The 25,692-nt window shown below is 41.4% G+C and overlaps 1 protein-coding gene across 55 annotated transcripts in view; it reads right to left on the reverse strand.

The window, feature by feature from the left end:
• Kcnma1 (potassium large conductance calcium-activated channel, subfamily M, alpha member 1) overlaps positions 1–25,692 on the reverse strand; it is a 712,823-nt gene that overhangs the window by 164,509 nt on the left and 522,622 nt on the right. For all 55 annotated transcript variants that reach the window (XM_017315884.2, XM_017315873.2, XM_017315871.2 and 52 more), the window contains one exon: positions 6,305–6,414. In XM_017315884.2, the coding sequence (XP_017171373.1) occupies positions 6,305–6,414 (110 nt within the window). The remainder of the gene's footprint in view (positions 1–6,304; positions 6,415–25,692) is intronic.

Below are 25,692 nucleotides of genomic sequence, written 5' to 3' on the forward strand. Positions count from 1 at the left end.
TTTATCTCATGGTTCAGAAAGAACTAGCTGCCACCTCCTCAGTTCCTGTAGCCGAAGTAGTCACCAGTGTCACACTCACATCTACAACCATTTACAACCCAATTTACAAAATTCCCAACATAGGCGGCTGGGTAGCACCATCTCTGACAGGAAAAAATTTTTAAGGCAAGATTTAAGTTTTTACCTAAGTTCTGTTGGCACAAATTTTTCTGAAGTTAGGCTACGTGAGTTTACCCTGGAACAAGTGGGTTTGTCTGGTCTCTGTTTCACACTGAGATTAGATCTTTTTAAAACAACCAATGGAATTATAGAACTCAAGTTGACACTGGGCAAGAGGCCTTTCTTTACCTATGCTGTACCAATTTTGACTTTCTTCATGTGGCTTCTTTTGAAAAATCTGTCCCATACAAGATGACACAGAGAGTCCAATTTTCTCAATTCCAGGCATATGGAAAGCAGGTGGATAAATGAGAAAATGGAGAGTTCCCCCTCCCCAGAATCTTCTTCATTGCCTGAAACCAATATAGTAGCATCCACATTTTGCAGCCAGAATTGGGGGCTGAACTGCCCTGCAGCACAGCCCACTGCATTTCCCCAAGTTGCTCAAGCACTAACTGCCCAGCATCAAAGCTGAATTTTAACTGCTCCATCAGCTGCAGAGAGACAGAGAGACACATCGTATTTTAAACACATCTCTTGTCCTAATCCCCTCTGAGCTGTAAAACCTCATACAATTAAGCTTTTATATTTTGCAAGTGATGAATGACTGATTAGTAGGCTCGCTGTGAGACTCCAGACCTGGAACTCTGTGTTCTTGGCAACCCAATTGCTGAGCCTGCTTTCTATCAGGTCATCCTGCCCACCTTCTCCCACCCCCACCTACCTGAGCATCCTCACCTTTACTAACTCTCACAATGAAACTACTACCACTATTGCCTCCCAAAGCATCACATGTCAAACGCTAGGCAATGTGCCTCTCTCCCCCATCTACAGGGTTATTATCAGAAAACCTCAAAGGAACATGTGTGTTGCAAAAACTGCCTATGGTGCTGTGAGGCCCAGCTTCTCTATTCCCTGGGGACTTTCCCAACATCTGAACCTAAGCTTCTTTCAGGACCAGCTCTATAAAACGGCATCATCTCTTGTTTCCTCGGTGTATAGGAAGCCTTGAGAGCCCTAACACCAGTTGTATGCGTTTACCAGCACGTGAAGGTGTTAGTGCTCCCTGAGTACGGGCATGGGCTCCCTCAACCCAAGTTCAAACTCTGAAGACGGCACTAACTGGGAAACAAATTCTTTACTTCGTGTTCAAAAGAATTGTCATCAAGTTTCCATGTTTAATAGTTAATCAAATCTAAGAAAACAAAGTTGATGCAGTGGTGAAAATATTCTAATTCATCACATTTCTGTTCTATTGATTTGTGACTAATAATAACTGGAGAATTTTACTAAACAATAAAAGTAAAAGAAACAGGAACTGCCAACATGTCTATCCCTTCCCTTTCCTTCTTTCCCTTTCCCTTTCCCTTTTTTCCCTTCTTCCCTTGTTTCCCCCTTTCCCCCTTTTTTTCCTTTTATTCCCTTTTTTCCCTTTTTCCCTTTTTCCCCCTTTTTCCCTTTCCCTTTTTGCCCTTCCCTTTCCCTTTTTCTTTTCCCTTTTCCCTTTTTCCCTTTTCCCTTTTTTCCCTCTTCTTTTCCCTTTCCTTCCCTTCTTCCCTCTCCCCTCTCTTCCTTCCTTCTTCCTGCCTGCCTGCCTGCCTGCCTGCCTGCCTGCCTGCCTGCTTATAGTTGATGAGAATGGGGTTGGGGAAGGCAGACCGAAAGGGAAGATGAGTAATAAGTACTAAGACATGGGGAACACGAGGAATCTCACCACATGCACCACATCTAAGGCCAGACATCTGGTGCTACCACAGAAAAAGTGCAGAGAATCTTAACTCAGCAAGTGGCTGACCTGAGGGCCGGACTTCAGTTCTTTGTCACTTCTTTCAATATGTTGGACAGTGTCATATTGCTCAAAGAATAAGACTGTTTAAGGTTAAATGCAGCTTCAGTACTCTAACCTTGCTGGAGGCTTGAGACTGGTCATTTGCATTTTTACACGCCCTTGCTGGAAAAGGAGGGGAGAAGCAGGTGGTTGTTGGTATTTTAGATCTCAAAGGTGATGCTGAAGAGGAAGTTGATGCAAAAGCTCTGATCTTTTTTTCAAACTTACGTTTTTGCTAGTATATAGAAACCCACCAAGAAGAAGAGGGCAGTTGACCCCCAGGTGCTGGACTTACAGGTGGTTGTGAGCTGCTAGAGAGAGCACTGAGAACTGAACTCTGACCTTCTGCAAGAGCAGCAAGCACCCTCAGCCTAGCTCTCTAGCTCCCAAAGGCCCACATCTTAACATAAGCTTGCAAGACGCAAATCCACCCGTGATTCTCTGATTTGCCTAAGTACTGGGGCTCAAAGCAGGCTGCAGAGGCTGCAGGACAGAGGGTGGGATGGGGTGGGGTGTGGGGAGGACGGAGCAGCTTCCCATCCTCAGATTTCAGCTAAGGGTCACCTCACTTGTTCATTTAAAAATAAATCATTAGTGCGCACTTTAAAGCCTTACTCCAGATTTTAACATCTGGAGCTGAAGTGTGGATATCATTTTATAAGTTTCCCAGGAAAGCATTAATGAGCCAGCCTTCGACTGTCACCTACTCTAACCTGTTCCTAGTTGCACGAGACTGGAGGAGCCTCAAAACCCTGGTTCTGTTGTTCTGTCCTTTGTTTTCCAAGTGGTTTTGGAAAGGTGTCCAGAGGTCATCTGAGTCTCCATGTTTGAAGCTAAGGGACCTCTTGTGTACAACGTGAGGTGTTTATATTACTCTGACACCCCTAGCCCTTTCAGAATAAACCTCACTTCATTGTTTGAGACAATGCAGGGGTAGGTTAGGTAAGATCGTGCATTTTGTCTAAATGAGCATCTGGCTTGGGATCGATGTCCTGCCTTTTGGTCACACATAAGGTAGAATCAAAGGGCTGCCACTGTGTCTGGGATCTAATCCTGCACCCTGGAGACCCCTCAGCTTGAAATTTTGAAGAAGTGAGTTTTGGGGGCCTCTGCCTCCCCTGCACTGTCCCCACCCTTTCTGTTTTCTTCAGAGACGACCTTCAATTTCACCTGCTACCGGCCCCTTCTCCTTTTGTAGGACGACTCTATCTAGCTTTTGAGAAAACTCCGGGTTCTCTTGAGCACCAATACCACCTGCTAGGTGGCATGCTGCCAGCCTAGGGGAAGAGGAAATTTATTTCTTTCCATGCTTTGCAACATCATTGGTTGCATATTGTTTTAGTGTGGTACATAATTATGGAAACCACTCTGAAAATCTGTATATTTTATCTGTGCTTTATTATACCCGGAATATTCCCCGATTCTTTTCCGTCTCCACAAACCGGCTTAAAATATATTTGGGCGTCCTTTATGTCATCTTGAAATTGAATAGCCAATTCTTACAGTAATGAAAATACTTACGCGGCAGCCTGGTGATATACAACACTACACTCTAATTACGGCTGCGCTTTAATTAACCCGAATTGAAGAGTGTTATCATTAAACTGCTGGTAACTTTGAGTTATGGCTTTTCTTTAATTTAAAGTAGAAAACACAGATAATTAAGCCTCAAGATAATCAAATGCTTGAAGAGAGCTTCAATGTTTTGGGTTGTTCCTAAATCTCATTAAATGTCCTTTCTTTATTGATCACTTCCACCTCTGCCGAATTGCTGCATTACAGGAATAATAGCACTAAGCCGAACACATTCTCACTCACATCGGAAGCTGTTTTTTTTTTTTTTCTTCCCATCCCGACACTTTACTGAACAAATACTAAATTCTCTGACAACAAGGTAGGTCTAAAATAGCTTTTCCCTCATTAGAACACACTCTAAAGATGAGTATCGATCAAGGGAAATAATTCATATCTTACTGGTGTTATGCCTGACTCTCGTGCTCCCAAGGAAGCTGCCTTGGAGCTTTTAGCTTCCTACCTTCCTCTTCCTCCCCACACCTGGAAAAAGTCAACTCTTCTGACGACTAACGGTGAGAACTGCTCCTCCTAGAAGCTGGAACTGGGCTACACAGCCTCTGCATGACTGCAGACTCCCAAGTAGTCATAGAAGGCTAGTGGAGACGCCCAAGGCTGCAAGCAGATGGGGTTGACCTGGGTAGCTCAGGTCACTCCATCCTTGTTTATGAGAAAGCATATCCAGCCCTTTCACTAAAACAAGTGGGAGCCCGTTGGTATTGTGCAGAAACATGGACTCTGTGGCCAACTCGGATTTTAAAGAAAGTACTCAGGTTTTGGTTTGGTTTGTTGTTTTTATGGTTCAGAAATACTGGTAACTAGCCTTGAACAAATGAAACCATGCCAAATCCACAGGTTCAGTGCACCATTAGTATAGGGGCTGAAGTCCTTGCCTCTAGTTAAAGAAAAAAAAAAAAAAAAAAAAAAAAAGACTTCCATCCCCTCTCCCCAGGAGTAAAGGAAGAGAGAAAGTGGAAAGGCTGGAAGTGACTTCACTGGAGCTTTCCTGTCAGGCTCCATACTAGTTAAATCAGCTGTGGTGACGCACGCCTTTGATCCCAGCACTTGGGAGGCAGAGGCAGGCAGATTTCTGAGTTCGAGGCTAGCCTGGTCTACAAAGTGAGTTCCAGGACAGCCAGGGCTATACAGAGAAACCCTGTTTCAAAAAAAAAAAAAAAATTAGGAAAATTAATGGCTAAGAGAGCTTTGAAACTTCCCAGCTCAAATCCCTGACATTATAGGGCCCCCGCTCTGGGTGCTGCCAATTTGGCCCTGATGGTCAGACCACCCCTGTCTTGACCATAGAGGACTTCAAGAGCCTTCTTAAAAAGCCAGCTTCTTCTGTTTTCATTGGAAGCTCTGACTTCTCCAGACTTCCCATTGGAAGCAGGCTGAGTTACAAAGGAGGGCAGCCTCCCAGCATCTCCAGAAGCTTAACTTCACCCTGTGGCAGGAAGGGAAGTCATTCCCAGGGAGGGTGCTCAGGGGAGTTACAGTAGGGCTTCCATTTCCACAAAAGCGCTCCTTCCGAAAGAGAATCAATTACCTGCTCACTTTTCCAGTCCATTTAGCATTTAAACTATCGCTTAGAGACAGGGTGAGAAATTTCTGTAAACAACCAAACCATTTTGGAGTGCTTGGGGGTTTGGGCTCAGGGATTGGCAGAGAACACCTGCTGTGTTCTCTGACAGGAATCTCCATCCCTCCCTTCTGCATAGAGAACAGAACAAGAGTCCCAAAGCCCCTAACTTTCCTTTACTATGAAGGGCTCTCAGGTTTGATTTAGCACTTTTAGACTTCCCATTCTAGAATCCCAGAGGGTAGGCTTGGCTGGTAAATTGCCGGCTTAAAGCTGTGGCTCTTCTCCTGCAGCTCAGATCCATCTGTTTCTTGCCAGCTTTTATCACTGAGAGCATTTATTGACTTTTGCTAAGGGGTCAGGTCCTAGTGGGTCAGGCTTAGAGGTCCACCACTTTCAGAGTTTCTGTTTTCATGGGGAACACACACCTTGTTCCTTTTTTGATTTTACTTCAATCCAGAGATGCTAAGTGGTAAATCTGGGGTCCCATCATGCCTCAAGGTGGGCACCTAGAACACTGGGGACCAGGATGCTTGTTCTTCCAGGGCTACGGGGTATGTCCTGCTGCAGGTGCCCTGGGGACCATTTCAGGTTCTTACTATTTGAGTACAGACGTGCTGAAAAAGACCTTTTCCAGGCCTCCTCCTGCGCACTTGAGAGCATAGTTCCTCAGTAAATAGCCAAAGTGCTTTAAATGTCTACAGACTTGATTAGAAGGACTTTATTAGAGGATAAAATTCATTTATCCTGGAACTGACAAGATTTGCTTTATTTCTCTATTAAAGGCAGATAGATAGGGATTGAGTGTGAGGCCCTGGGTTCAATGCCTAGTACCACAGACAGACAGATATAGATGAAATGAAACAAAGCAAAACCAGGGCCACATGAGTTTGTGCCACCTTTCAAAGGCGTTACTTAAGATGTGCAGGCAAATTGCACACATTGTAAGTTTGTATAAATCAGATTTCACATCAAGATTTTCAGACCTAGGGGATGAACTGGATCCAGCACAAAACCCAAAGGCAGGAACCTTATCAGAACATGCATTGTTGTTCACAGACATGCAGGACTGAACCCACAAGGACCCCTGAACGAGTGTCAAGTGTCCTGACCAGTGTGCGCAGAGGTGGGAGGTGCAAATTAATATCCAGTGAATGGTCACTTACTCACAAACAGTAGGGAAGGACAGACCCACGAAGGCACTGGAGAGATATTCTGTGTACATTTCATTGGAGACTCCTTCCAAGTAGTATTTCTGCCATGTGTCTTCCTCAATCTAAGAGAAAAGTGCACAGGAAGAGGGTTTAAAGTATAGACAAGCTCTGACAGAGGGGGGGCTCCAGTTACAGTCTTAGTTAAAGAGACAAATGCAATAGTGACACAATGACCTTCCTGGTGACAACCTCAGCAGCTGGCGACATCTCCACAGCACCCACCGGAAGCTCCCAGGGACCCCAAAAATAATTGAATTCAGGTAGATTTCCCTCAAAACACTGCATTGCTTTAAAAAAAATTAATTACATGTGTGTGGCTCTGTGTGTGACTCTGTGTGTGTGTGTGTGTGTGTGTGAGAGAGAGAGAGAGAGAGAGAGAGAGAGAGAGAGACTGTGTTTCTTTCTGTGTCTTTGTGAGAATATGGATATGTGTATGTGTGTGTGTGAGACTGTGTTTATGTGTGTCTGCATCTGGGTGAGAGATTGGATATGTGTGTGTGTGTGTGACTGTGTGTGTATCTGTCTATGTGAGAGTATATACATAGTATATATGGGTATGTGTGTGTCCTTCTGTCTCTGTCTGTGTGAGAATATGGACATGTGTCTATATGTGTATGTTTGTTTTGTTTGTGTATGTGTGTGTTTGTGTGTATGTGTGACTGTGTGTGACTTTCTCTGTGTGTCTGTGTGAGAGTATGGGCATGTGTGTATGTGTGTCTATGTCTCTGTCTGTGTCTGTGTGAGAGTATGGGCATGTGTGTATGTGTGTCTATGTCTTTGTCTGTGTCTGTGTGAGAGTATGGACATGTGTGTATATGCATATGTTTGATTGTTTATGTGCATGTGCTTGTGTATGTGTGACTATGTGTGTCTTTCTGTCTGTGTCTGTGTGAGAGTAAAGGCATGTGTGTACATTGGTCTTTGTGTAGAAGATGGTATTGGATACTGCAGTGCTGGAGTTATAGGCATTTGAAGACTACACACCTTTTGTGAGCCTTAGATCCAAATTCTTGTCCTCAAGATTGTGTAGCAAACACTTTTAATGACCAAGAGAGGTCTCTAAGTCCTTGCTTTGCTGTGACCCTGCATGATTTCTAAGGCTAAGGGTATGGGGAACCCATCTACAATGAACAAATTTGTGTTAACTGATACAAATTTCTGGAGAACAATTTTGCAGGCATTTTCAAAATTCATAGAACCATATACTCTTTTATGCAGGTTTCCCATTTTCACATATCTATTGTAAGGAAACAAATTATTTTAACAGGTAAGCTAAAGATGGAGTTGTAGGTTTGTGCCACTCTTGAAACTTGTTTCTACATCATAAGCACATAAACATACGTTTTTGATTCATGATATATCATAAATAAGCACAGGTCATGTGAAATTTTAGAATCAATGAGAGATTATAATGACATTTTTATCTGTTTTATTTGTTTATTAGTTTGGTTTTTTCTGTATATGTATGTGAGAGGGCGTGAATGCCACATGGACATGGGTACCAATGGAGGCCAGAAGAAGGTATCAGATCTGCTGGAGCCAGACAGTGTGGGTACTGAGAACTGAACTCAAGTTGTATAGAAAGGCAGCAAGTGCTCTTAACTGCATGGTCGTCTGCCCCGAGGTGATTTTATTTTTAAAAGTTATATCTGCTTTTATATTTATAGGGCTGTATGAAAAAGTCTAGAAGTATTTATAGCAGATCAGTAGCAACTATTTTTGAGTGGCAGGATACTAGTTTTTAAAATAGATAATGTATTGTCTGAAGACTTTTACACACATGCATGCACATGTGCACGCACACATGCCCACACACTATGTATTACATTTAATCTACATATTCCTACTTTGGGGAAACATTTTTTTTCTCACCCTACTAAGAATATCACAATAAGCAAAATATAGTTTCAAAGGAGTCATGCCCAAAACTTCATTAAAAAGCATGTTTTTATTTTTTTCTAAATAATAAGGTCTATCTGGGTTTCCCAATAACTGTCTCCAAGCAGTGATTTCATTGCACTCAATCTTTGGAAACTCTTAAATTAGACAACAAGCCTGAATCACTCTGCATTGAGGAGTCTGTGACCGCCTTGGCTGGCTCTGCCCTATAGCTTCCCAGGCTTCACTTCCTGTGATGGCTTAAGTAATAAGATGACAACAGGAAGCTGTTCTAGCCACAGGAAGTAGCTCTTAACAGTTTGTTGTTCTCTTCTTATGCTGTGAGGAATCCTGACCATGACTGATCCCTCAGTTAACTGAGAGAACTGAAACATCCGGGTGTGGAGGAGATGTGGGGAGCCTGAGAAAGAGCAGAGGCTTCAACCATGTGGTTATACTCAGGCCATCAAATCCAGAATAAAAACTCAGGAAGTGAATGGGATGCCCCCTCCCTCATGGGCTTCATGCTCAGCCTGAGATCATAAGTTACCCTCCTTGGAAGGAGCTGCTTCTGTCTGCCTCTGTATGTCAGGTGTTAGCTACGCAGAGCTTTGTGGAAAAAATAGTTTACCTAAAGGTATAAGAGTTCTACCTATTTTTTTTAAAGAAACATTTTTTTTGTTAAAGCATTTTTTGTTATTTAATACATTTTATCAGTTCTTGGAGAATTTCATGTAATATAATTTTACCATAGTCAAGCCCCTTCTACAAGTCTTACCAGATCTACCCCCCCCCTTCCTACCTTTGTTTCTTCTTTTTTTTTTTCTTTTTTAAAACTCATCAAGTCCCATTTGTGTGGCCCATATATTCTTGGATGTGTGTTCATCTACTGGAGGATGATTGACCTACCAGGATTTTCACCTGGTAGTACCTGCACCTGGTAGTTGAACTATCAGGTAGCCATACATTAATGAAAACTGATATTCCCTCTTCCAACAGCTATTAATTGTCAATATCCCCTTAGCTAGGGATGCATCTTTGTGCCCACCTCCTGTCTTCATGCTGGGACTTTGTCTGGCTTGTGCTTGTACAGCTCTCTATTAATATAACAGACATTTTTTTCTAATTTAAATATTACAAGTGATTTCCAAACATACTGACAATATAAACTTTATCTTAACATTACTGGTAATGTCCAAATAATATGGGTTTCATATTGATCGCTTAATTATTAAAATTGGTTGGATGCTTCTGTGAATAATGAATTAACAGTTAGTCAGTAAATTTGGTAAGTAAATAGAAACAGTTTCTTTATATAATAATAATATTGTTATGCTTTTGTTAAACTTAGCAAAAATATTTCATTGATTTATTCTCTCAGTAAATATTTACTGAATATGTTCTATATTTTAAGACTTATTCTAGAGGCTGACTAGATCTAATTTTAAACTTGTGTTTATTTTCCCACATTCTTCCTGATATGTTTCCTGGCTAGGATATAAGCAGCCATCCTACTAGATGCATCTGTCTCTCATTGATTCTCCTTGCCTCTTTCCCCAAAGGTTTGTCTCTGTGGCAAATGTGCAGTGTTTGTGGACTGAAAGCCAAACAACTGAGAAAAACGTTCAAAACATTCTATAAAACAAGAATCCCTCTTCCATATCTGTATGTAAATTCTCAGATGGTGTCTACAATGCTGAACACAATAGCATCAAATCAACTGTACAAATTGTAAGGAGTTTAAAATTCATTGTCCTGACTATTTAAGACTTTCATATCTTTGGAGTGATTTGCACATGCACAGCCTACAATGTTTTTTAAGATTTCTAATCAAGGCATTACACACATAGGCACACATATATATATACTCACACACTATAAAACTGCTAATTTAATTATACTAATATCTTTCCAAAAAGACATACATTTAGTAGGAATGTAAACTAGTACAGCCACTATGGGAAACAGTGAAACAGTTCTTGGATTCCAAATATGATTGCTTATACAAGCAGCAATTCCAGTCCTGAATACATAACTAGAGAAAATGAGAAGGGGTCAGAATAGCATTATTAGGTCTGAAAATACCAAAGTGTCTATAGAAGGATGTGCAGACCCACAAAGGCATGCTGGTTAGCCTTCTCAAGAAAGGAAGTTCTGGCACATACTACACTATGGATAAACCTTCACCACATATGCTAAAACAGACCACAGTCACAAAAGACAAAGATTGGTGGGGGGGCCCAGTTACTTGAGATTCATGTCTGAAATTCACGGAAGTGGATGGTGCAAAGGGCACTGGTGAGGTTAGGGAAAGTCATTGCTTTTATGGCACAACGAGTCAATTTTTCAAGATGAGAAGAATTCTGAAGATGGGTGGTGGTATCAGTTACATAGCCATGTAAATGTACTTCATGCCAATGAGTTATGTGCTTCTGATTATAAATGATGCTAATTGTCCTAAACACGATGATGTCAAACCATGCTAAAGAAAGAACATGAAGAAGGGAATCCTATCACAAGAGCCAGGGTTAGGAACCAGCACTGTTTGGCATCAGGATCTCATTCTTGCCTCTCCTTGACTCCTCTGGCCTTGAAATCTCCATTTAAAGAATTCAGAGGAGACAACTGGGTGCTATGCAAAGAACAAGTAGATATTAGAGAGCACCCTCAAAAGCCAAGGGCTAATAAAGACCAAGGGAACCATTGTGTTCATCTGCATCTTAGGAAGGCTACATGCTGTTTCTAAAGAGCTTTCTTCTGCTCATGTGATTGGCAGGACCATGTGGGTTAACTTGTACAGAATGCATAGTAAGTATGCAGCCTTGTCTTTTACCAGAATGCCTCCTCTGACTTGATGGCAGGTGAGAACATCATGTCAGAAGGCACCCCAAAATCAAACTTAGATCCCATTTGTTACAATTTGAGACTGGTCTTAAAGAGCTCCAAACTATCTTGAGTTTGCTATGAAACTAAGGATGACCTTGAACTTAAACTTCTGACCTTCCTTCCTCTACCTCCCAAGTGCTAGGATGATAGGAATGTATCATCATACCCAGTTTATTGGGCTATGGGTGCTGAAGATGGAACACTACTGTGTAAGCACTCGACCAACTGTGCTACATCCCAAACTCAGACCATATTCCTTGAATCAATAATTAAAGTTACAATTTCTGGTTTTCTAAGCTGCTGAGTAAGGTGGAAGAGTCCAGCTGGTCTCCGTGACATACAGTTCTGCTAATATCTGACTACATTATGCTATGACATTGGACCATACCGCAATCTAGGGAAATGGAAATTCACTCTTCCTGACCTGTATCAGGGCTTAGATCTTGACATTTTATCATGGTTTGGTTTCCTAAGTTAAGTATGTGAACAAGGCATGTGAATGAAAATTCACATCCCTCTTACCTTTGTCAGTGGAACCACCACAAAAGAAGAGATGTTAATGTAAAATAGGTGTTGAATTTTAACACACACACACACACAGAGAGAGAGAGAGAGAGAGCATAAAGCAATTTGGAGAGAGTTGAGGCATCCTTTGTCATCCTGAGACACACCTAGTTAAAGTCAGTCACAAAGACAGTGAGTTGCACAAACATTATTTAGAGTTCATGCCCTTAACTGCCCAACACAAGTATCTCTTGCTCAGTGATAACGTGGTAGGTGCCCAGAGAGGTTGTATATGGACAGAGAGGGTTTGTTATATACAAGTGCTCAGTGCGGGAACAGCAAACTAGTCCTTCATCAAAGACTCAGGAGATCAGCAGTGAACTCCTTAGTGTGAGTAGCCAGCAAGGAGAGCCACTGATATTGAGCTCAGCTGCAAGGGGAGTGCAGAGCAAAACTCATCCTTTCTATTATATGAAGTAGCACTGTCCCAGCCTACAACTTCTTTCCATAAATAGTACATGCTGTGCCCCACATTTGTATTGTCAATGTATTTTTTAACTGTAATGTGAAGACACATTTCCCAGCAGAAAAATGAAGGAATAGGACCAAAATGACTTAAGGAAAGGTGCCAAAATTAATTTTCCAACCATTCAGCAATCAGTCAAAGGCAAAGCTTTTCCTGAGGCAGCAATTTATCCCCTGGCTGTCACATCAAATGCCAGGTGTCTCACAAGAGCTCCTAGCAAGATGAGCAGGTGATGTGCTGTGGGTACTTATTCATCAAACATGCACAGAACCTTCGGTGAGAAAAGAGAATGAGCCACTAGGCTAGCTTGTCTACACCTCTTATGGTTTTATTTATCTACCCTTCACGATCTAATTTTTCAACCAGTCTAGTTGAACCTCCCAAGCAAATGGTTTTACACCAACCCATGGGCAGACAGCCTTGCCATCAATGTACCTTCCATCCATAGTCATGAGCCTTGGCTCTCTGCAAACTCACTCCTTCCTGATCCCAGGTTTTGCATGTGTTACTAATGATAGGCTGAGAACGACAGCTTTTATTTTTTGTGCTTCCCCTGATTAGAAAGAAAACTGTGTTTCTCTAATGCTAACAGCCTGGTGAATGTGAACAATTCAGCCCTCCTGGCTGGGTTTGTAACAGCCATAGTGATTTCTATTGCCAGTGAATAACTGAGTAGATTAGAGCCAAATGATTTTGCAAAAACTCCATCCCTACTTCAGGAGCCATACAAATGACCCTGAAGGTTATCAAACACCCATCCTTATTTAATTGGATGTAAGTGTACTGCATTAATTCAAATAGATGCTATTTTATATACCTAAAAATAAAGAACCGAAAAAGAATCATAGAGACTGATGCTTATTATCCTCATTGCTGCAATAAGATGGGATAAGCTGTAACATCTACACACTAATATTGGCCCCCACGGGGTGGTAGGGGTGGTGAACTAAGTCTCTACTTATTCTTTGCCAAAGTCTATCTGAATTCTCAGTGAATACTCCTTCCCTGGCAAAATGTCATTTTATACCATAGAAATATATATCCAAAAAAGTTATTTACATATAAATAAATACTTGCACACAGAAATTACATAGTATGCTATCCCTGTCATTTTACAGTGTGGTATTCTACAACAACGTAGTGACATGAACTGACCAACACTATCTTAGATCCCCTAAAAACATATTTATCCTGACATAAAAGAAATAGCACCCACAGAACATGTCAAACATTTTATTACAACAATAAACATGAAATCAGAATTTATGGGCTCTTGGCTAACTTGCGTGTGGAGTTATTACTAAAATGAGTGGAGTCATTTATACTCATTCCTCAACAGAGTGCTGTCCCTGGGGAATGCTTGATGGAGTTCTGTATGCTCTCAATTCTAACTGAAAACAACAATGTTGTCATGTTAACAGGACCCCATCACTAGAGTTCCATTCTCCTCTCCTCTGTTTCCCTCTGTGTTCATAGCCCATGAACATATCCCAGTGTTGATCAAAGGGACATGTGGATATTTCATCTACACCATTCTTGCTCCAGCACAATTACAGATCCTTAAAGCAACTCACAGAATTAAAAAGCCAAATGAGAGAATAGTGCTTAGGACCACAGGGTGCCGACTCACAAAATGGCTGCCTGTGCAGCTTTGTAGGGTAAATAAGCAGGAGGAAAAGTGAGAGCCCGGGGGGGGGGGGGGGGTGAAGCAGAGGCAAACGATGATTTGCCTGTTGTGGCGAATTAGTTAAAACACATATGTGCACTGCACCCACCCAAAAGTTCTCTGGAGTCACAAATAAAACACAAACACAGGTCAGCTAATTTTGATATGCCTTGATTAGCTCAATGATTGGGCATTTCTAAACCTCACTGTGGCTAGCACACATTTCCCTCTGGTATTCCTGGCTTAACACCTTCTAAATCTATATTTTATCTTTGCTGCCCTGTTATCTTCTAGGCAGCCCTTCCCACTTCTATATGGCCACTTTCCCTTTCCACCTACATTGTAGGAAGCTTTCTCTCCTACAGCTCTTAAATATGATCCTTCTCCCTCCAAGTCATGGCAATTCTCTTCTTCCCCAGCCCCTGCCCTCTTTGTTCCTTACCCGAGCAATCTCAAAGTCCCGACCTTTCTCCCTGCCCAGCCAATGGCTGAACAGCAAGTCTTTATTATCAATCTAAGCCAGGCTGGAGCAGAGACCCTCAGGTCTCGAAACGTGGCTTTTGGGACCCAAAATAATACAAAGCATTAAAACCAATTCCCAACATTTGTCTTTCTGGAATGTTCTTCCTTTCTGGTCAGATGTCCTATCAGTGCCATACTCCTTGGATGGTGATAGGGTCAGCAGGCTTTCTGGAAGTGATGCTGGATTTCAGGGTCTTTATCACAATTTGGCATTCCATTTTCATGGTTTATTTCAGGGCATGATTTTCAGAATGAGGAGACAGAATGAAAAAAATCTCAGGTTTTTTCCAAAGGCTGAAGGAAGCAAATTAAAACACATATTTGAGATTTGATGGAATGCCAGGTAAGTAGTTGCTTTGACCTCAAATGAGTAAATATATACAACCCCAAAGATTAATTTGAGGAAGATTTAGGCCAGATTATTTTTTATTCCCAGATAAAGTAAGGTTTTTGATATTTTTGTTGTTGTTAATCATTATGGAGAAAAGTAATCAGCCCATATAAGATATTCAGAGAAAACTGAACAGACCACACCACACACAAATGCATTTCAATACATGTTGTTTCCCCCTATTTTCTCACCTCAGCACAGACTGTTTCTGAAGCAGCATGAAGTGTCAAAGGGTTTGAAGTAAAAGAATGTTTAACAGAAATGGCGACATAGAACTTTTTCAAAACAATAACTATGAAGAAATTATTTAAGATACTATTATCTCTGTGATAGGATGCTGGTACCGTTCCTGGTAAGTAGGGTTTTCCTTCTCTCTTGTATTCCTCTCCAATATAGAAAAGGTACTTTTGTTTAAGACATGTAAAACTGTTTTAAAAGTTGGCCTATTCACCATCTGCCCAAGTAGGAATTTGGTTTTACATTCTTGCTAACAGTTCATAGCATCTTCACTTCTGCTCCAAATGATAATATTCTTAAAATAGCACCTAAAATCCCTCTAACTGGGGTAGCGGAGCAGGAAGTAAACATTCCCAGGAATTGCTGCCTCCCCCACCCCACCATCCCCAGCCTTAACCCCAATTAACCCCAGTTAGGCCTGGAAACCTAGAATTTTCCAAGGAGCCATTCTCAACACATTTGACTGGAAGGAAGCAGGGCTTTGTTTTATTTCTGACATGTTATTTTTTTTAGACCCAAATGTTTGAAATTTTGAGTAAAAGTGAATTACAATAGGAAAGAAATGAGAAGGTAAAACGAAGCAAGCATGGGGCCAAAATCTTAAGTCACTGGGTCCAACTAACATAAAATCCATCCCTCAAAAAGTTTCCAGATTCTCATTTCATTTTCTGTGTCTTCTCTCCTGCCGAGTGAGCTGCAAACATCTCACAGCACTTGTCCATGGACTGTGGGCTGTGTCTGAAACTCCATTGCCTATAACATTTCCCTCTCCTATCTTAGGATCTTTAGGTACCACACACAACTTCCCTCAGGTTTCAAAATGAAGGAGCATTACCTTCAGCTGAGATAGATTACAAGGTGAACTGGACAGAACTTCCTACAAGGTGTTACCTGAAACTAAGGTGAACGGTGAGAAAATTTTATGCTATACCCAACAAGAATGTAGGCACTTTTGATGAGTCTTTATATTCTGAGTCTTTACTACCTGGAACTGGGCATTGTGTGTAGTTAGAGTATGGTGATATTTTTGAGTGGATTAAAAAAATGTGGAGTGCTGGATTTAATAATACAAAATAACTTTTTAATTAAATTTCAAACTTTTGTGGTTTTAGCAAAATGTTTCTTAGCATATTTAACTACTAATGTGAACTATAAATCTCAAAGGGAGAGATGTTACCTACAGTCATAGGACCCTCTGATTCACAGAGTAGGCCATGGAGATGGGAAATGCTAAGCTAAATGCTTCTTAGCTCAGCTTCCCACCCTGGCATGACTGATTCCTTCAGTCTTCTATTAGAACTACACATCTCTCCACAGCTATTTTTCATCACCAGTCTTCTACCTTTCCCTTTGAATTTAATGCTACCTGATTTCTTACACGTCCATGGTCTAATGCATTTTACCTGCTTTCATGGATATTCACTTACCATGTCCAAGCAAGCCACAAGTACTAGACAGTCTATATCCAATGCATAGGGTGGTATCTGGCACATAGCAGGTACTAAAGCTATACTAGCTGGCATCATTTACTCTCAGATCATGTGATCCATCAGATATCTGACCTGAACAGCCATGAAATGTAATAGGAGCACAAAGCTCTCCCTTGTTAGCCAGCTCCTTCCATGGGGAAAAGACTGTCTCATTAACCCTGCCTTTTATTAGTAGGACAAGCAGCATGCTAGTCTGCAACTTGGAAGTGCTCGGTCAGCATGTGCTGAGTTGATGTAAGCCTGAGAAAAGCAGAGACAGAGACAGAGAGCAGCAGGCACAATTTTTCCAGGCATCTAAGCATAAGTGAGCATGGATAACTTTGTATCGTTTAGTGTTGGAACATGAAATGAACCAACTTTTGGTCTCTTGATGCTGAAAAAAAAAAAAAAAAAAAAAAACCTACAGTCTTGGGCTCTAGCAAGGAGGTAATTGTGAAACTTCCCAGGAAACTTCTTACCATGAGCAATTATTTTCTGGGGAATGTTGTCATTGTACAACATTGTACAACAGGTAACTTATGGTTTTCTAAATCCTAAGATAGAGTAGTTTAGAGGCTTGGGTTGAGAGAAGGCAGGCTCAAGAACAGGTGCTTTAACTCTCCATCCTTCTGCGTCCCACGTCATCCCTTTGGAGGGAAGTCCTGGTCTCCTTGCCCAGTCCTAGGGGACTATCCTCCTCTTTACCTTCTCGATGTTCAGATTGCAAGGTCAACTCAAGCAGTAATCAATAGCACAGACCAAGCCTAGAGGAAACTTTATTTGGCAATATCATTACTCCTAAGTTCTGAAAACGAGTGTGCTCTCCCCTCCTTGTATCTTTAAAACAACAATGACTTGTCGAAGGAGGAGTTAGCTAGAACACTTGAATTGGAATTATGGTCTTACTTCTGTGTGTTTGTATGTTATCTACATGCTATTGGTGCACATGTGCCTGTACACCTGCAGATAGGCATGGTGTGTGCTGTGCATGTGGAGCTCAGAGACTGTTGGTAACATGTGTATTCTCTATGTCAGTCTCCACCCTATTTTTTGAGTCAAGATCTCTCCCTGAGCCTGGTACTCATCAATTTAGCTAGGCTGACTGGCCAGTGAGCTCCAAGGATCTTATATTCACACCTTCATCACTGAGATTACAAGTGCTCATGGCCATACCTGACTGTATTTATGTTTGTGTAGCTATTTATTTAACATGAGTGCTGGAAATTACAACTTAGGTCTTCATGCTTATGTGTAAATCACTCTATTGAATGAGAAATTTCCCCAATCCTGTAAGCTTGCTTTTGGTGACACAGAAATTTAATGTGCTGCCTAGATCTTTGAGAAATCTTTTAGTAATTTAGACACATTGATGAAAGTCCACTGCCATTAACAACAATTTCTTAGCAATGGGTACACCTGCTATTTTATTTCAAATAGCCTCAAAGATAACCTCCCACCAAGTCCAGTACCTCCTAAACTTTGATATGCATGAGTATTGCTCAAGGAGACTTGATAGAATGTAGCTACAAATGCCACAGCCCTGAGGGAAACTCCTGGACGATGCTAAAACATAAAGACCACACGTTAAATGGCAAAGTGTTATTCCCATAGGCAGTGAAGAACAAGGAACCAGGAATCTCTATGCCTTTGTGAACTAGGGATTAGAGAAATCCCATGGCAGCCTAAAGGGTCTGAGTTAAAGACAGGAAAAATTATGGCCATAAAGTACAATTGGAGGCAGTTATGGAGGAAGCTTGTACATAATCAGGCACAAGATGGGCCTCCAAGTGTTTGGGTTGTTGTTGTGGTAATTAGTCTAAACACTATTTCCAGGGTCCAGATTCATCTAGTTAGTCTCTGGCCATTGATCCGATGACCTCACTAATAGCTCAGTCTCCATCTGTATTTGCTGCACAGATTCAATAGCAATATAGATGTCTATATTTAATTCAATTAAAAATAAAGTTTCAGAAAATGGCCCTGATTTGCATCCCTAATTTCTATTCAACTTTCCCATTTTAGGACACAGTGTTGACTGTGAGGACGAAGATGCTTGCCAACCCAGTCCCATTTTAGTGACAGCAGATTCTGGATACTTATGTCTCCTATCGCTGTACAATATGGCCTAATAAAGTCGAGCCAAAGAGACTAGATTTCATTTCAGAGCAAAGGGTTTGGTCGTAAAGTTTTGCTTTCTGGCTGAACAGAGCCATTGCTGCCTCAAGCATAAATTGAGCTGGTTTTAGGCATCAGGGTGATTGGGAAGCCAAATGGGTTATTTGTGAGCCAGGTATCAAAGGCAGAGTTGCTGGTTTATTGTATACGCATTGTTATCTGGACAATCTCTTGCCAGTTAGAGAATATTTTCACAGGAAGTTAGAAGTGACTACTATGCAGCTTCCTAGAGCGGGTTTCCAGCCACATCACAAAGCCATCTGATTCAGAGAGTGGAAGTGGCATTATACAAATTACTGAGATATTTAGCTAGGCTTAGCAATTTTCTTTTGGGAGCAGGATAGCCACAATTCTGAGTACCCACTGGTTGGAGTAATAGAAGCAGGACGTAGCTAAGCCTGGGAAAACGCTGGCTTTGAATCCCAGCCTCGTTGACCCTCAGCCAAACAGCATAACCTTGCTTACCTGAAAAATGAGGTAGCACTAATGCTTGCTTCTATGAAGATAGTTCAAACGAGGTGATACATATAGAACCACAGGGCCTGGCAAATGCATGTGGAATAGTCATACTGTGTCATTTATTGAGTGTCACTTTATAGATGTTCTATAAATGTCAGTGGCCACTGCGGGTGATGAGTAATAGTAATGACAGTGATACTGGTAGTGATAGGATTATGAAGATGTTTCTAGTGTTCAAATGAATGTAAGCCAGTGAGATGCTGGGCCTATGATTCATAACTTTCCATTACTTAGCTGCTGCTAGGAATGGCTGGAATAGCACTGATCATTGACTCTGGATTAAAGAGAAACACATTAGAACTCTGCAGAGGTACTTCCAATTCTCCATAGATGTTCCTAATCACCCTGAGCACAAATGATGTTGAAAAGGGAGTTAGAAAAAGATGAAAGTCTCCCAAAACAGGAGACAGTGTGTGCACAGTCCTACTAAGATGATGAAGATGGCCTAACCTAGCCTTCTCTGCTATGAACATTAACTAGGGAAGGCCAACCTAGGCGTCCAAAGGAAACCTGGACCTAACAAGTCCTTGATGGCCAGAATGAAATAGAATGAATCTGGGCTTAGTTATGATGCTTGCCCTTATTCTCAATAGGTGCTTCCTCTGCTCCATTTTTGTCTCTCATTTCTCTATACAGAGGCCTTAACCTTTACATCTAGCTTTTTTTCCTGGACTCATGTTGAACTGAAACCCAGCAACTCTTCACCTCACATGACTGGAATGCTAATAAATCAGCAAATTCCCAAACACTGTGGGTATGGGTATGTCCCTGTGTATGTATGTTGCACATGTATGTATGTATGTATGTATGTATGTATGTATGCTTGTATGTAGATAGGTTGGTAGGTACTCATAAATGTGTGTACATGCATGTATACACAAGGGGATAACCTTGGACATTGTTACTCAGATGCTACCTACATTTTTTTTGAGACATGGTCTCTCATTGGCTTGGATCTCACCAAGCATCTAGACTGGCTGGCCACCAAGCCCCAATGTCTCCACTTCCCCCAGAGATGTGGTTGCAAAACATGTGCTAGCATGTGCCTACCCCCACACCCACTCCTTCCACATATATACTGCCTGCAAATATGTCTTTGTACTGTGAGTGTGCAGTGCCCAAGAAAGCTAGAAGAGGGCATTGGACCTCCAGGACTGGAGTTACAGACAGTTTTGAGCCATCATGCAGATGCTGGGTTTTGAACCCAGGTCCTCTGGAAGAGCAATCAGTGCTCTGAAATGCTGAGCCATCACTCTAGCTTCCAGGTTCCTTTTATACTTGATTCTAGGGATTAGAACCAGGTACTCATCGCTTTAACTATAGCCTGCGTCTGCAAACACTATTATTTTATTAAATGCATGACTGGCTGCACTTTGAGGAGAGGCTAAATACTACGTAAAGTTAAAAATAAATGAAATTTCAAAACCAACTCTGGTTTTGCAACTTCAGCCTCTCCTGTTCAGGTAAGTCAATATTGGACTTGCTTTGCCTTCTCTTCTCAGCTAAGGTTTGCAGGGTAGCCAACTCGAGACTCCTAGAAAGCAAGGGAGAACATATCTATTGCTACATGCCCCTTGGAGAAAGAAGACTCAACCCTCCCACCCTAGTTTACTTCCATCTAACCACAAATGATATGCCTCCTAAGAAACTTCTGAGGAGTATATTTTTCTCCCCCCTTGTGTCATTTCTAGAGGGTTTTAGCCCATGTTACAGTTTAATATGCCTAGAAAACTGCCATACTGGCCTCCTTCCTGCAGTTGGCATTCCATGAGATGATAGGGAGAGCTCATGATGATCCTTATGGCAAGAAGGGTTGGTTTTATCCCCAAGACTCACTGGACTCATGAGCAAGTTCAAGTGGATACTGCACTCCAGTGATGGGGTAGGGAGTTGGCGATCACACCTATCTCTCTGACTCTTGGGGAAGTGGCTCATTCCAACATATTCCTACTTTCCCTGTATGTTGAACTGAACATACAGCAGCTGCACCTGCTGGATAGGTTCTTATTAACATGGAGGAAAGGACACTCAGCAAATCTCCACTGGTTCAGAGACCTGGAGGAAGGCCAACAGACACGCCTTGTTTTTACCAAATTAATACACAGATTAATACACATGAACCCTTGAGGAGGTTGGGGGCTGACAGAAACGTTAAGGGATTTGAAGAACTGGAACCTTTTAGGCTGATGAGCCATGCTACTGGCTGAGAAGATGCACTCAATCAGAAAATTCTTCAAGTCTGTTTCTTCCCACAAAGAGTTTAAGGAACCTCACTCAATACCAGTCAGCTACAAAAATGGTGGCAACATAAGATTGTAAACATTATAGGTAGAGATGTTTCATGCTACCTTGCAGCATAGTTAGCTATCAGGTTTTGTTTGTTATCTTCTCTCAGCAGTGACTCAACACTAACCTTAATCTTTAGTCTCATTGCAAGGTCAAGTCTAAACAGGGCTTGCCGCTACCTGCTCCCAAGAAGGACAGAGTTTATGGACCAGTCATTAAGAGTTTTTATGTATTGTTAATTTTCCACTAACCTTAAGCTTCTCCTTTTATTTTGCTGGGCAGGTAAAGATTAGAAACAGAACAAGGCTCTCAAAACCTCACAGGAAAAAAATCACATCCTAAACTGGTCTGGCCACCTTTCCCACCTTGCCTATCTGCTTGACCAGTGTACAACATCCAAAAGGCCCACACTCCACAAGTTCATAGGAAGGCAGTGGGCTATGGCTTGGATACCAACCTGATCTATAGATAGATAGATAGATAGATAGATAGATAGATAGATAGATGCATAGAAAAACAGATATATAAGCACTGAGACCCATGGATGATCCGTTTCAATCACAGTTAGGCTGGATACCTAATTCCATTCTGAAAGAGGTACCAAGCCTCTTCCTTTGCTTAGGTCTTTCCTTGCTAATCTAATATAGGGAAAAGGAAAATACCCATATGTAATGGAACTGGCCTTCTTATTGGCAAATAAATGTTATCTGAATAAGGAGAGAAAAGCACTAAACCCCTAAGGAAATGAAAACAAAAGGAAATGAAAAGGAGTGGACCCATTGTCCTAAAGACAAATGCAACAAACATGGAAGCTAAGAATACGCACAGACTTGTGCACAGTACCAGTTGATGGTGTGAAATATCACCCTGGTCTTATGTTAATGAACTCCTAGATCCCTGCTGTTGAGGATGTTTTGGAAGGTTGTCAGAACATTGAGCTGTGAAGAGGTATGTCAGTGGTAGTCTGTACCCTCAGGGTTTGAATTGCCTTCAGATCAGCCCAGAGGATTCCAGGGAAGCCATGGTAAACACATCATTGGCTTGGTGGTATTTCCTACTATAGTCTTATTCCTTAGCCTCCTTGCTCTTATGTGCTGTTCAGAGTCTTGACATAGCTGCTTAAAGCATTCTGTCCAGAACTTATTGTCACATTTAGTTCAGGTACACTGTGTTCCCTAGATTTCACCCAAAACTAGGAACTCGCCTGGCTCTTTACGAACTGTTCTTGCTTGCCCTGCACATGTAAAACAAAGAGAACTTTGCCTCTTTGCATTACCATCTAGCATGTCAATAATCATTCTTTTGGAGGAACCCTTGAATTCATCCATGCTTTGCCATTGGCTATAGACATCAAAACTTGACAAGCTTCTTCTGGACAAGTGTCAACAAGATAGTTCCTGGTAGAACCCTGTGAGATGGCTATTTTAACTGCAAACCCATTTGGATGAGTACGAGAAATGTTGAGACATCAGTAAAAAGGTGTTGAGGTCAATTTAAGTATCCATACAGCATCTTGAAAAATGACACTCCATAAAATCTTTCAACTGGGGAATTGTTTGTTTGTTTGTTTGTTTGTAGTTTTTACCATTAACTACCACATATATTTCATGACAACATGAGCAATGCAATCCCCTTGGTTGGTGTTTCAAGTTCACAGAGATACTGTTGTCCTATCATGAGGACTGAAGTCTGTATACAATAGGAGATAGGAAGTGGATGGAATTAATTGCTTGAGTTAGAAATACTACTTTTTATTTTTTTCCATATCCTTATAGACAGGTTGGTTTTACCTCTTTGAGAAGGACCATGCCTCTGTGCCCACTGAATCTGCTAAATAAGAGGGAGGTCTTAGTAGTCACTCTGCATGCTGCCCCCCCCCCATCACTGTAACCAAATACCCAATAGAAACAAACTAAGAGAGGTTTGGCTTATGGTTTCTGGGGTTCAACCCTTATTTGCTTGGTTCTGTGTGTACAGATAGGACTCAATAGTGGAAGAAACATACTATGGAGAAGTTCACTGCATAGCTGACAAGGAAGCAGATGATACAACAGGAATTAGCTATGGAACATACCCTCCCAAGCACCCCCCCTCCCCAGGCAGGGTTTCTATATATAACTCTGGCTATCCTGGAACTCACTCTGTAGACCAGGCTGGCCTTGAACTCAGAAATCCACCTGTCTCTGCCTCCCAAGCACTGGGATTAAAGGCGTGCGCCACCACTGCCTGGCTCCTCCCAAGCTTATCAAGCTTTGATATTCCCAGCCTCTAGCCAAAGGTGGATAAGTAAAAGGGTTCCTCCAAAGAGAATGATTATTGTCACACTACAATAGGTAGTATTGATGGCAATGCAAAAGAGGCAATGTTCTCTTTGTTTTAGAAAAATCACAAAACCAACAGTGCATTTGCCATTGCTTCCCCTGATAGCCTCTAGTCTGATCTCAAGTCAATTCGATATCTGAAAGTAGCTACAATACTGTGGACAGAGAAAGCTCTAGAAGTATTCATGCTGGCTCTGGGAACAGAAAAGGGAATGATTTATACTTGAAAAGAATGGGGTAAATGAGAATGGTTTGTTCATTCTTTCCAGCTACTTCTTTTTCTGTCCTGAGCCCAGGACACCCAAAGGGAACAGTAGCAGGTGTGACAATGTGAACCAGAAGAAGGTTAAAGGAGGTAGGAGAGTCTGTCATGGGACCTTGGTCCCAGGAAAGAGAATGTCAAGCCCTGTTGCTTTTTGTCTCTCTCTTTCTACTAGGCAACCCCAAATACAGCCATGGATGTAGAAAGTCTACAACAAAGTGAAATATCCAAAAAATTTCATTTTTTCCTGGCTAGAGCATCAAGAAAGGACTGATGGAATCAAATACCATTGCAGAGATCAAAGAGAAGGATCTTGAGAAAACAGCCTCATAGAACAATTTATGAACTCCCAGGTTCACCCTACCTTGTGTCTAGGAAGAACCTACTCTTCACAGCGGATACTGACTTTGAGAATTAAACCATCATTCAGCCTGAGGCTGATACAGGACTAATTCAAACAGAATATCTAAGACTTTAAAGAGAAAAACTGGAATTCACAATGCAAAGAAGTCTAGGAAGCATGAGCAGCCTAAATCAACCTCAACTAGACGCTAAGACTTTAAAAGATCCAGTCATGTCTGGATCTTTGCTTGCATTCACAGATGTGCATGCACACACATTAATGAATGAATAAATGAACAAGCAAACAAATAAATGTTAATAAAGAATCAAATGGAAAATTTAGAATTGAAAAACATTGTCACTAAATATTAAATAGATTCAACAGAATGAAGATAGAGGAAAGAATCAATTAATTTAAATACTAAAAACTTAAACTGTGTGATTTGGGCAATAGAAAAAGTATATAAAAAATTCAAACAGAAAAAAAAGGCATTTAAAAAATTCATCTAGAAAGTTTGAGTCTTATGGAAGAAAGAAAGGAAGAAGGAATAAAAGGAAAAGAAAAAAAAGGAAAAGAAAAGAAAAAAGAGGAAAAGAAAAAAAGAAAGAAAACAAAAGATTCCTCATTCATGGCCTGGGTATCCTAGGAGAACAGAGTGGTGGGGTGGTACAGGAAAGAACACAACTAAAACCCAGTTTCACCAAAAGACAAAGCTAACATTTCAGCTGTCGCAGTAAACTCCAGCAGGATGGACCCAGAAGAACAATGCCAACCCAAGCTCCTTAGAAAGACAACAGAAACCTGGAGAAAAGAAGCAGACCCCCTCCCCTAATGGGATCCAGAGAAAGCTACCTGAAGGTGCTAACATGGATTCAGAGGAGAAAGGGTTTTCTCATGACAAAGAAAGCAAGAACGGGTTTTTAAAAGGTTAGAAGAGAAGAACTGTTATCCCAGAATTCTATCTCCACAAAAAATGTTGTCCAGAATGAGGCTGACCTAATCCCCTCTCAGGCCAAGGAGGACAGTGCTGGCTTCCAGGAAAGGCTCCAAGGGAACTCACTGTCAAAGCTGGCAGGACAGAAATAACAGGAGAGTCGGGCCACCAGCAGAATTCAGAAACACAGAGCATAAGCATTGGCATGAATACAAACGGCTGCATTTGACCATATAACATCACCAAGTATGTAACATGTAGCACAGTACAGCACCATCTTTCTTTCTCCCTTTAGGAGATCATAAGGGGTCAGACTGATAAAGCTTTTATATTACATGTGACTAGGTAAATGTTAATAGCCTAGGTTAGCTAGAGAAACACCACAGATAAAATACAGCACTAATATTCTAGAATAAAAGCA

Source organism: Mus musculus, chromosome 14 (genome assembly GCF_000001635.26).
Source record: "Mus musculus strain C57BL/6J chromosome 14, GRCm38.p6 C57BL/6J".
Classification (NCBI taxonomy): Eukaryota; Metazoa; Chordata; class Mammalia; order Rodentia; family Muridae; genus Mus; species Mus musculus.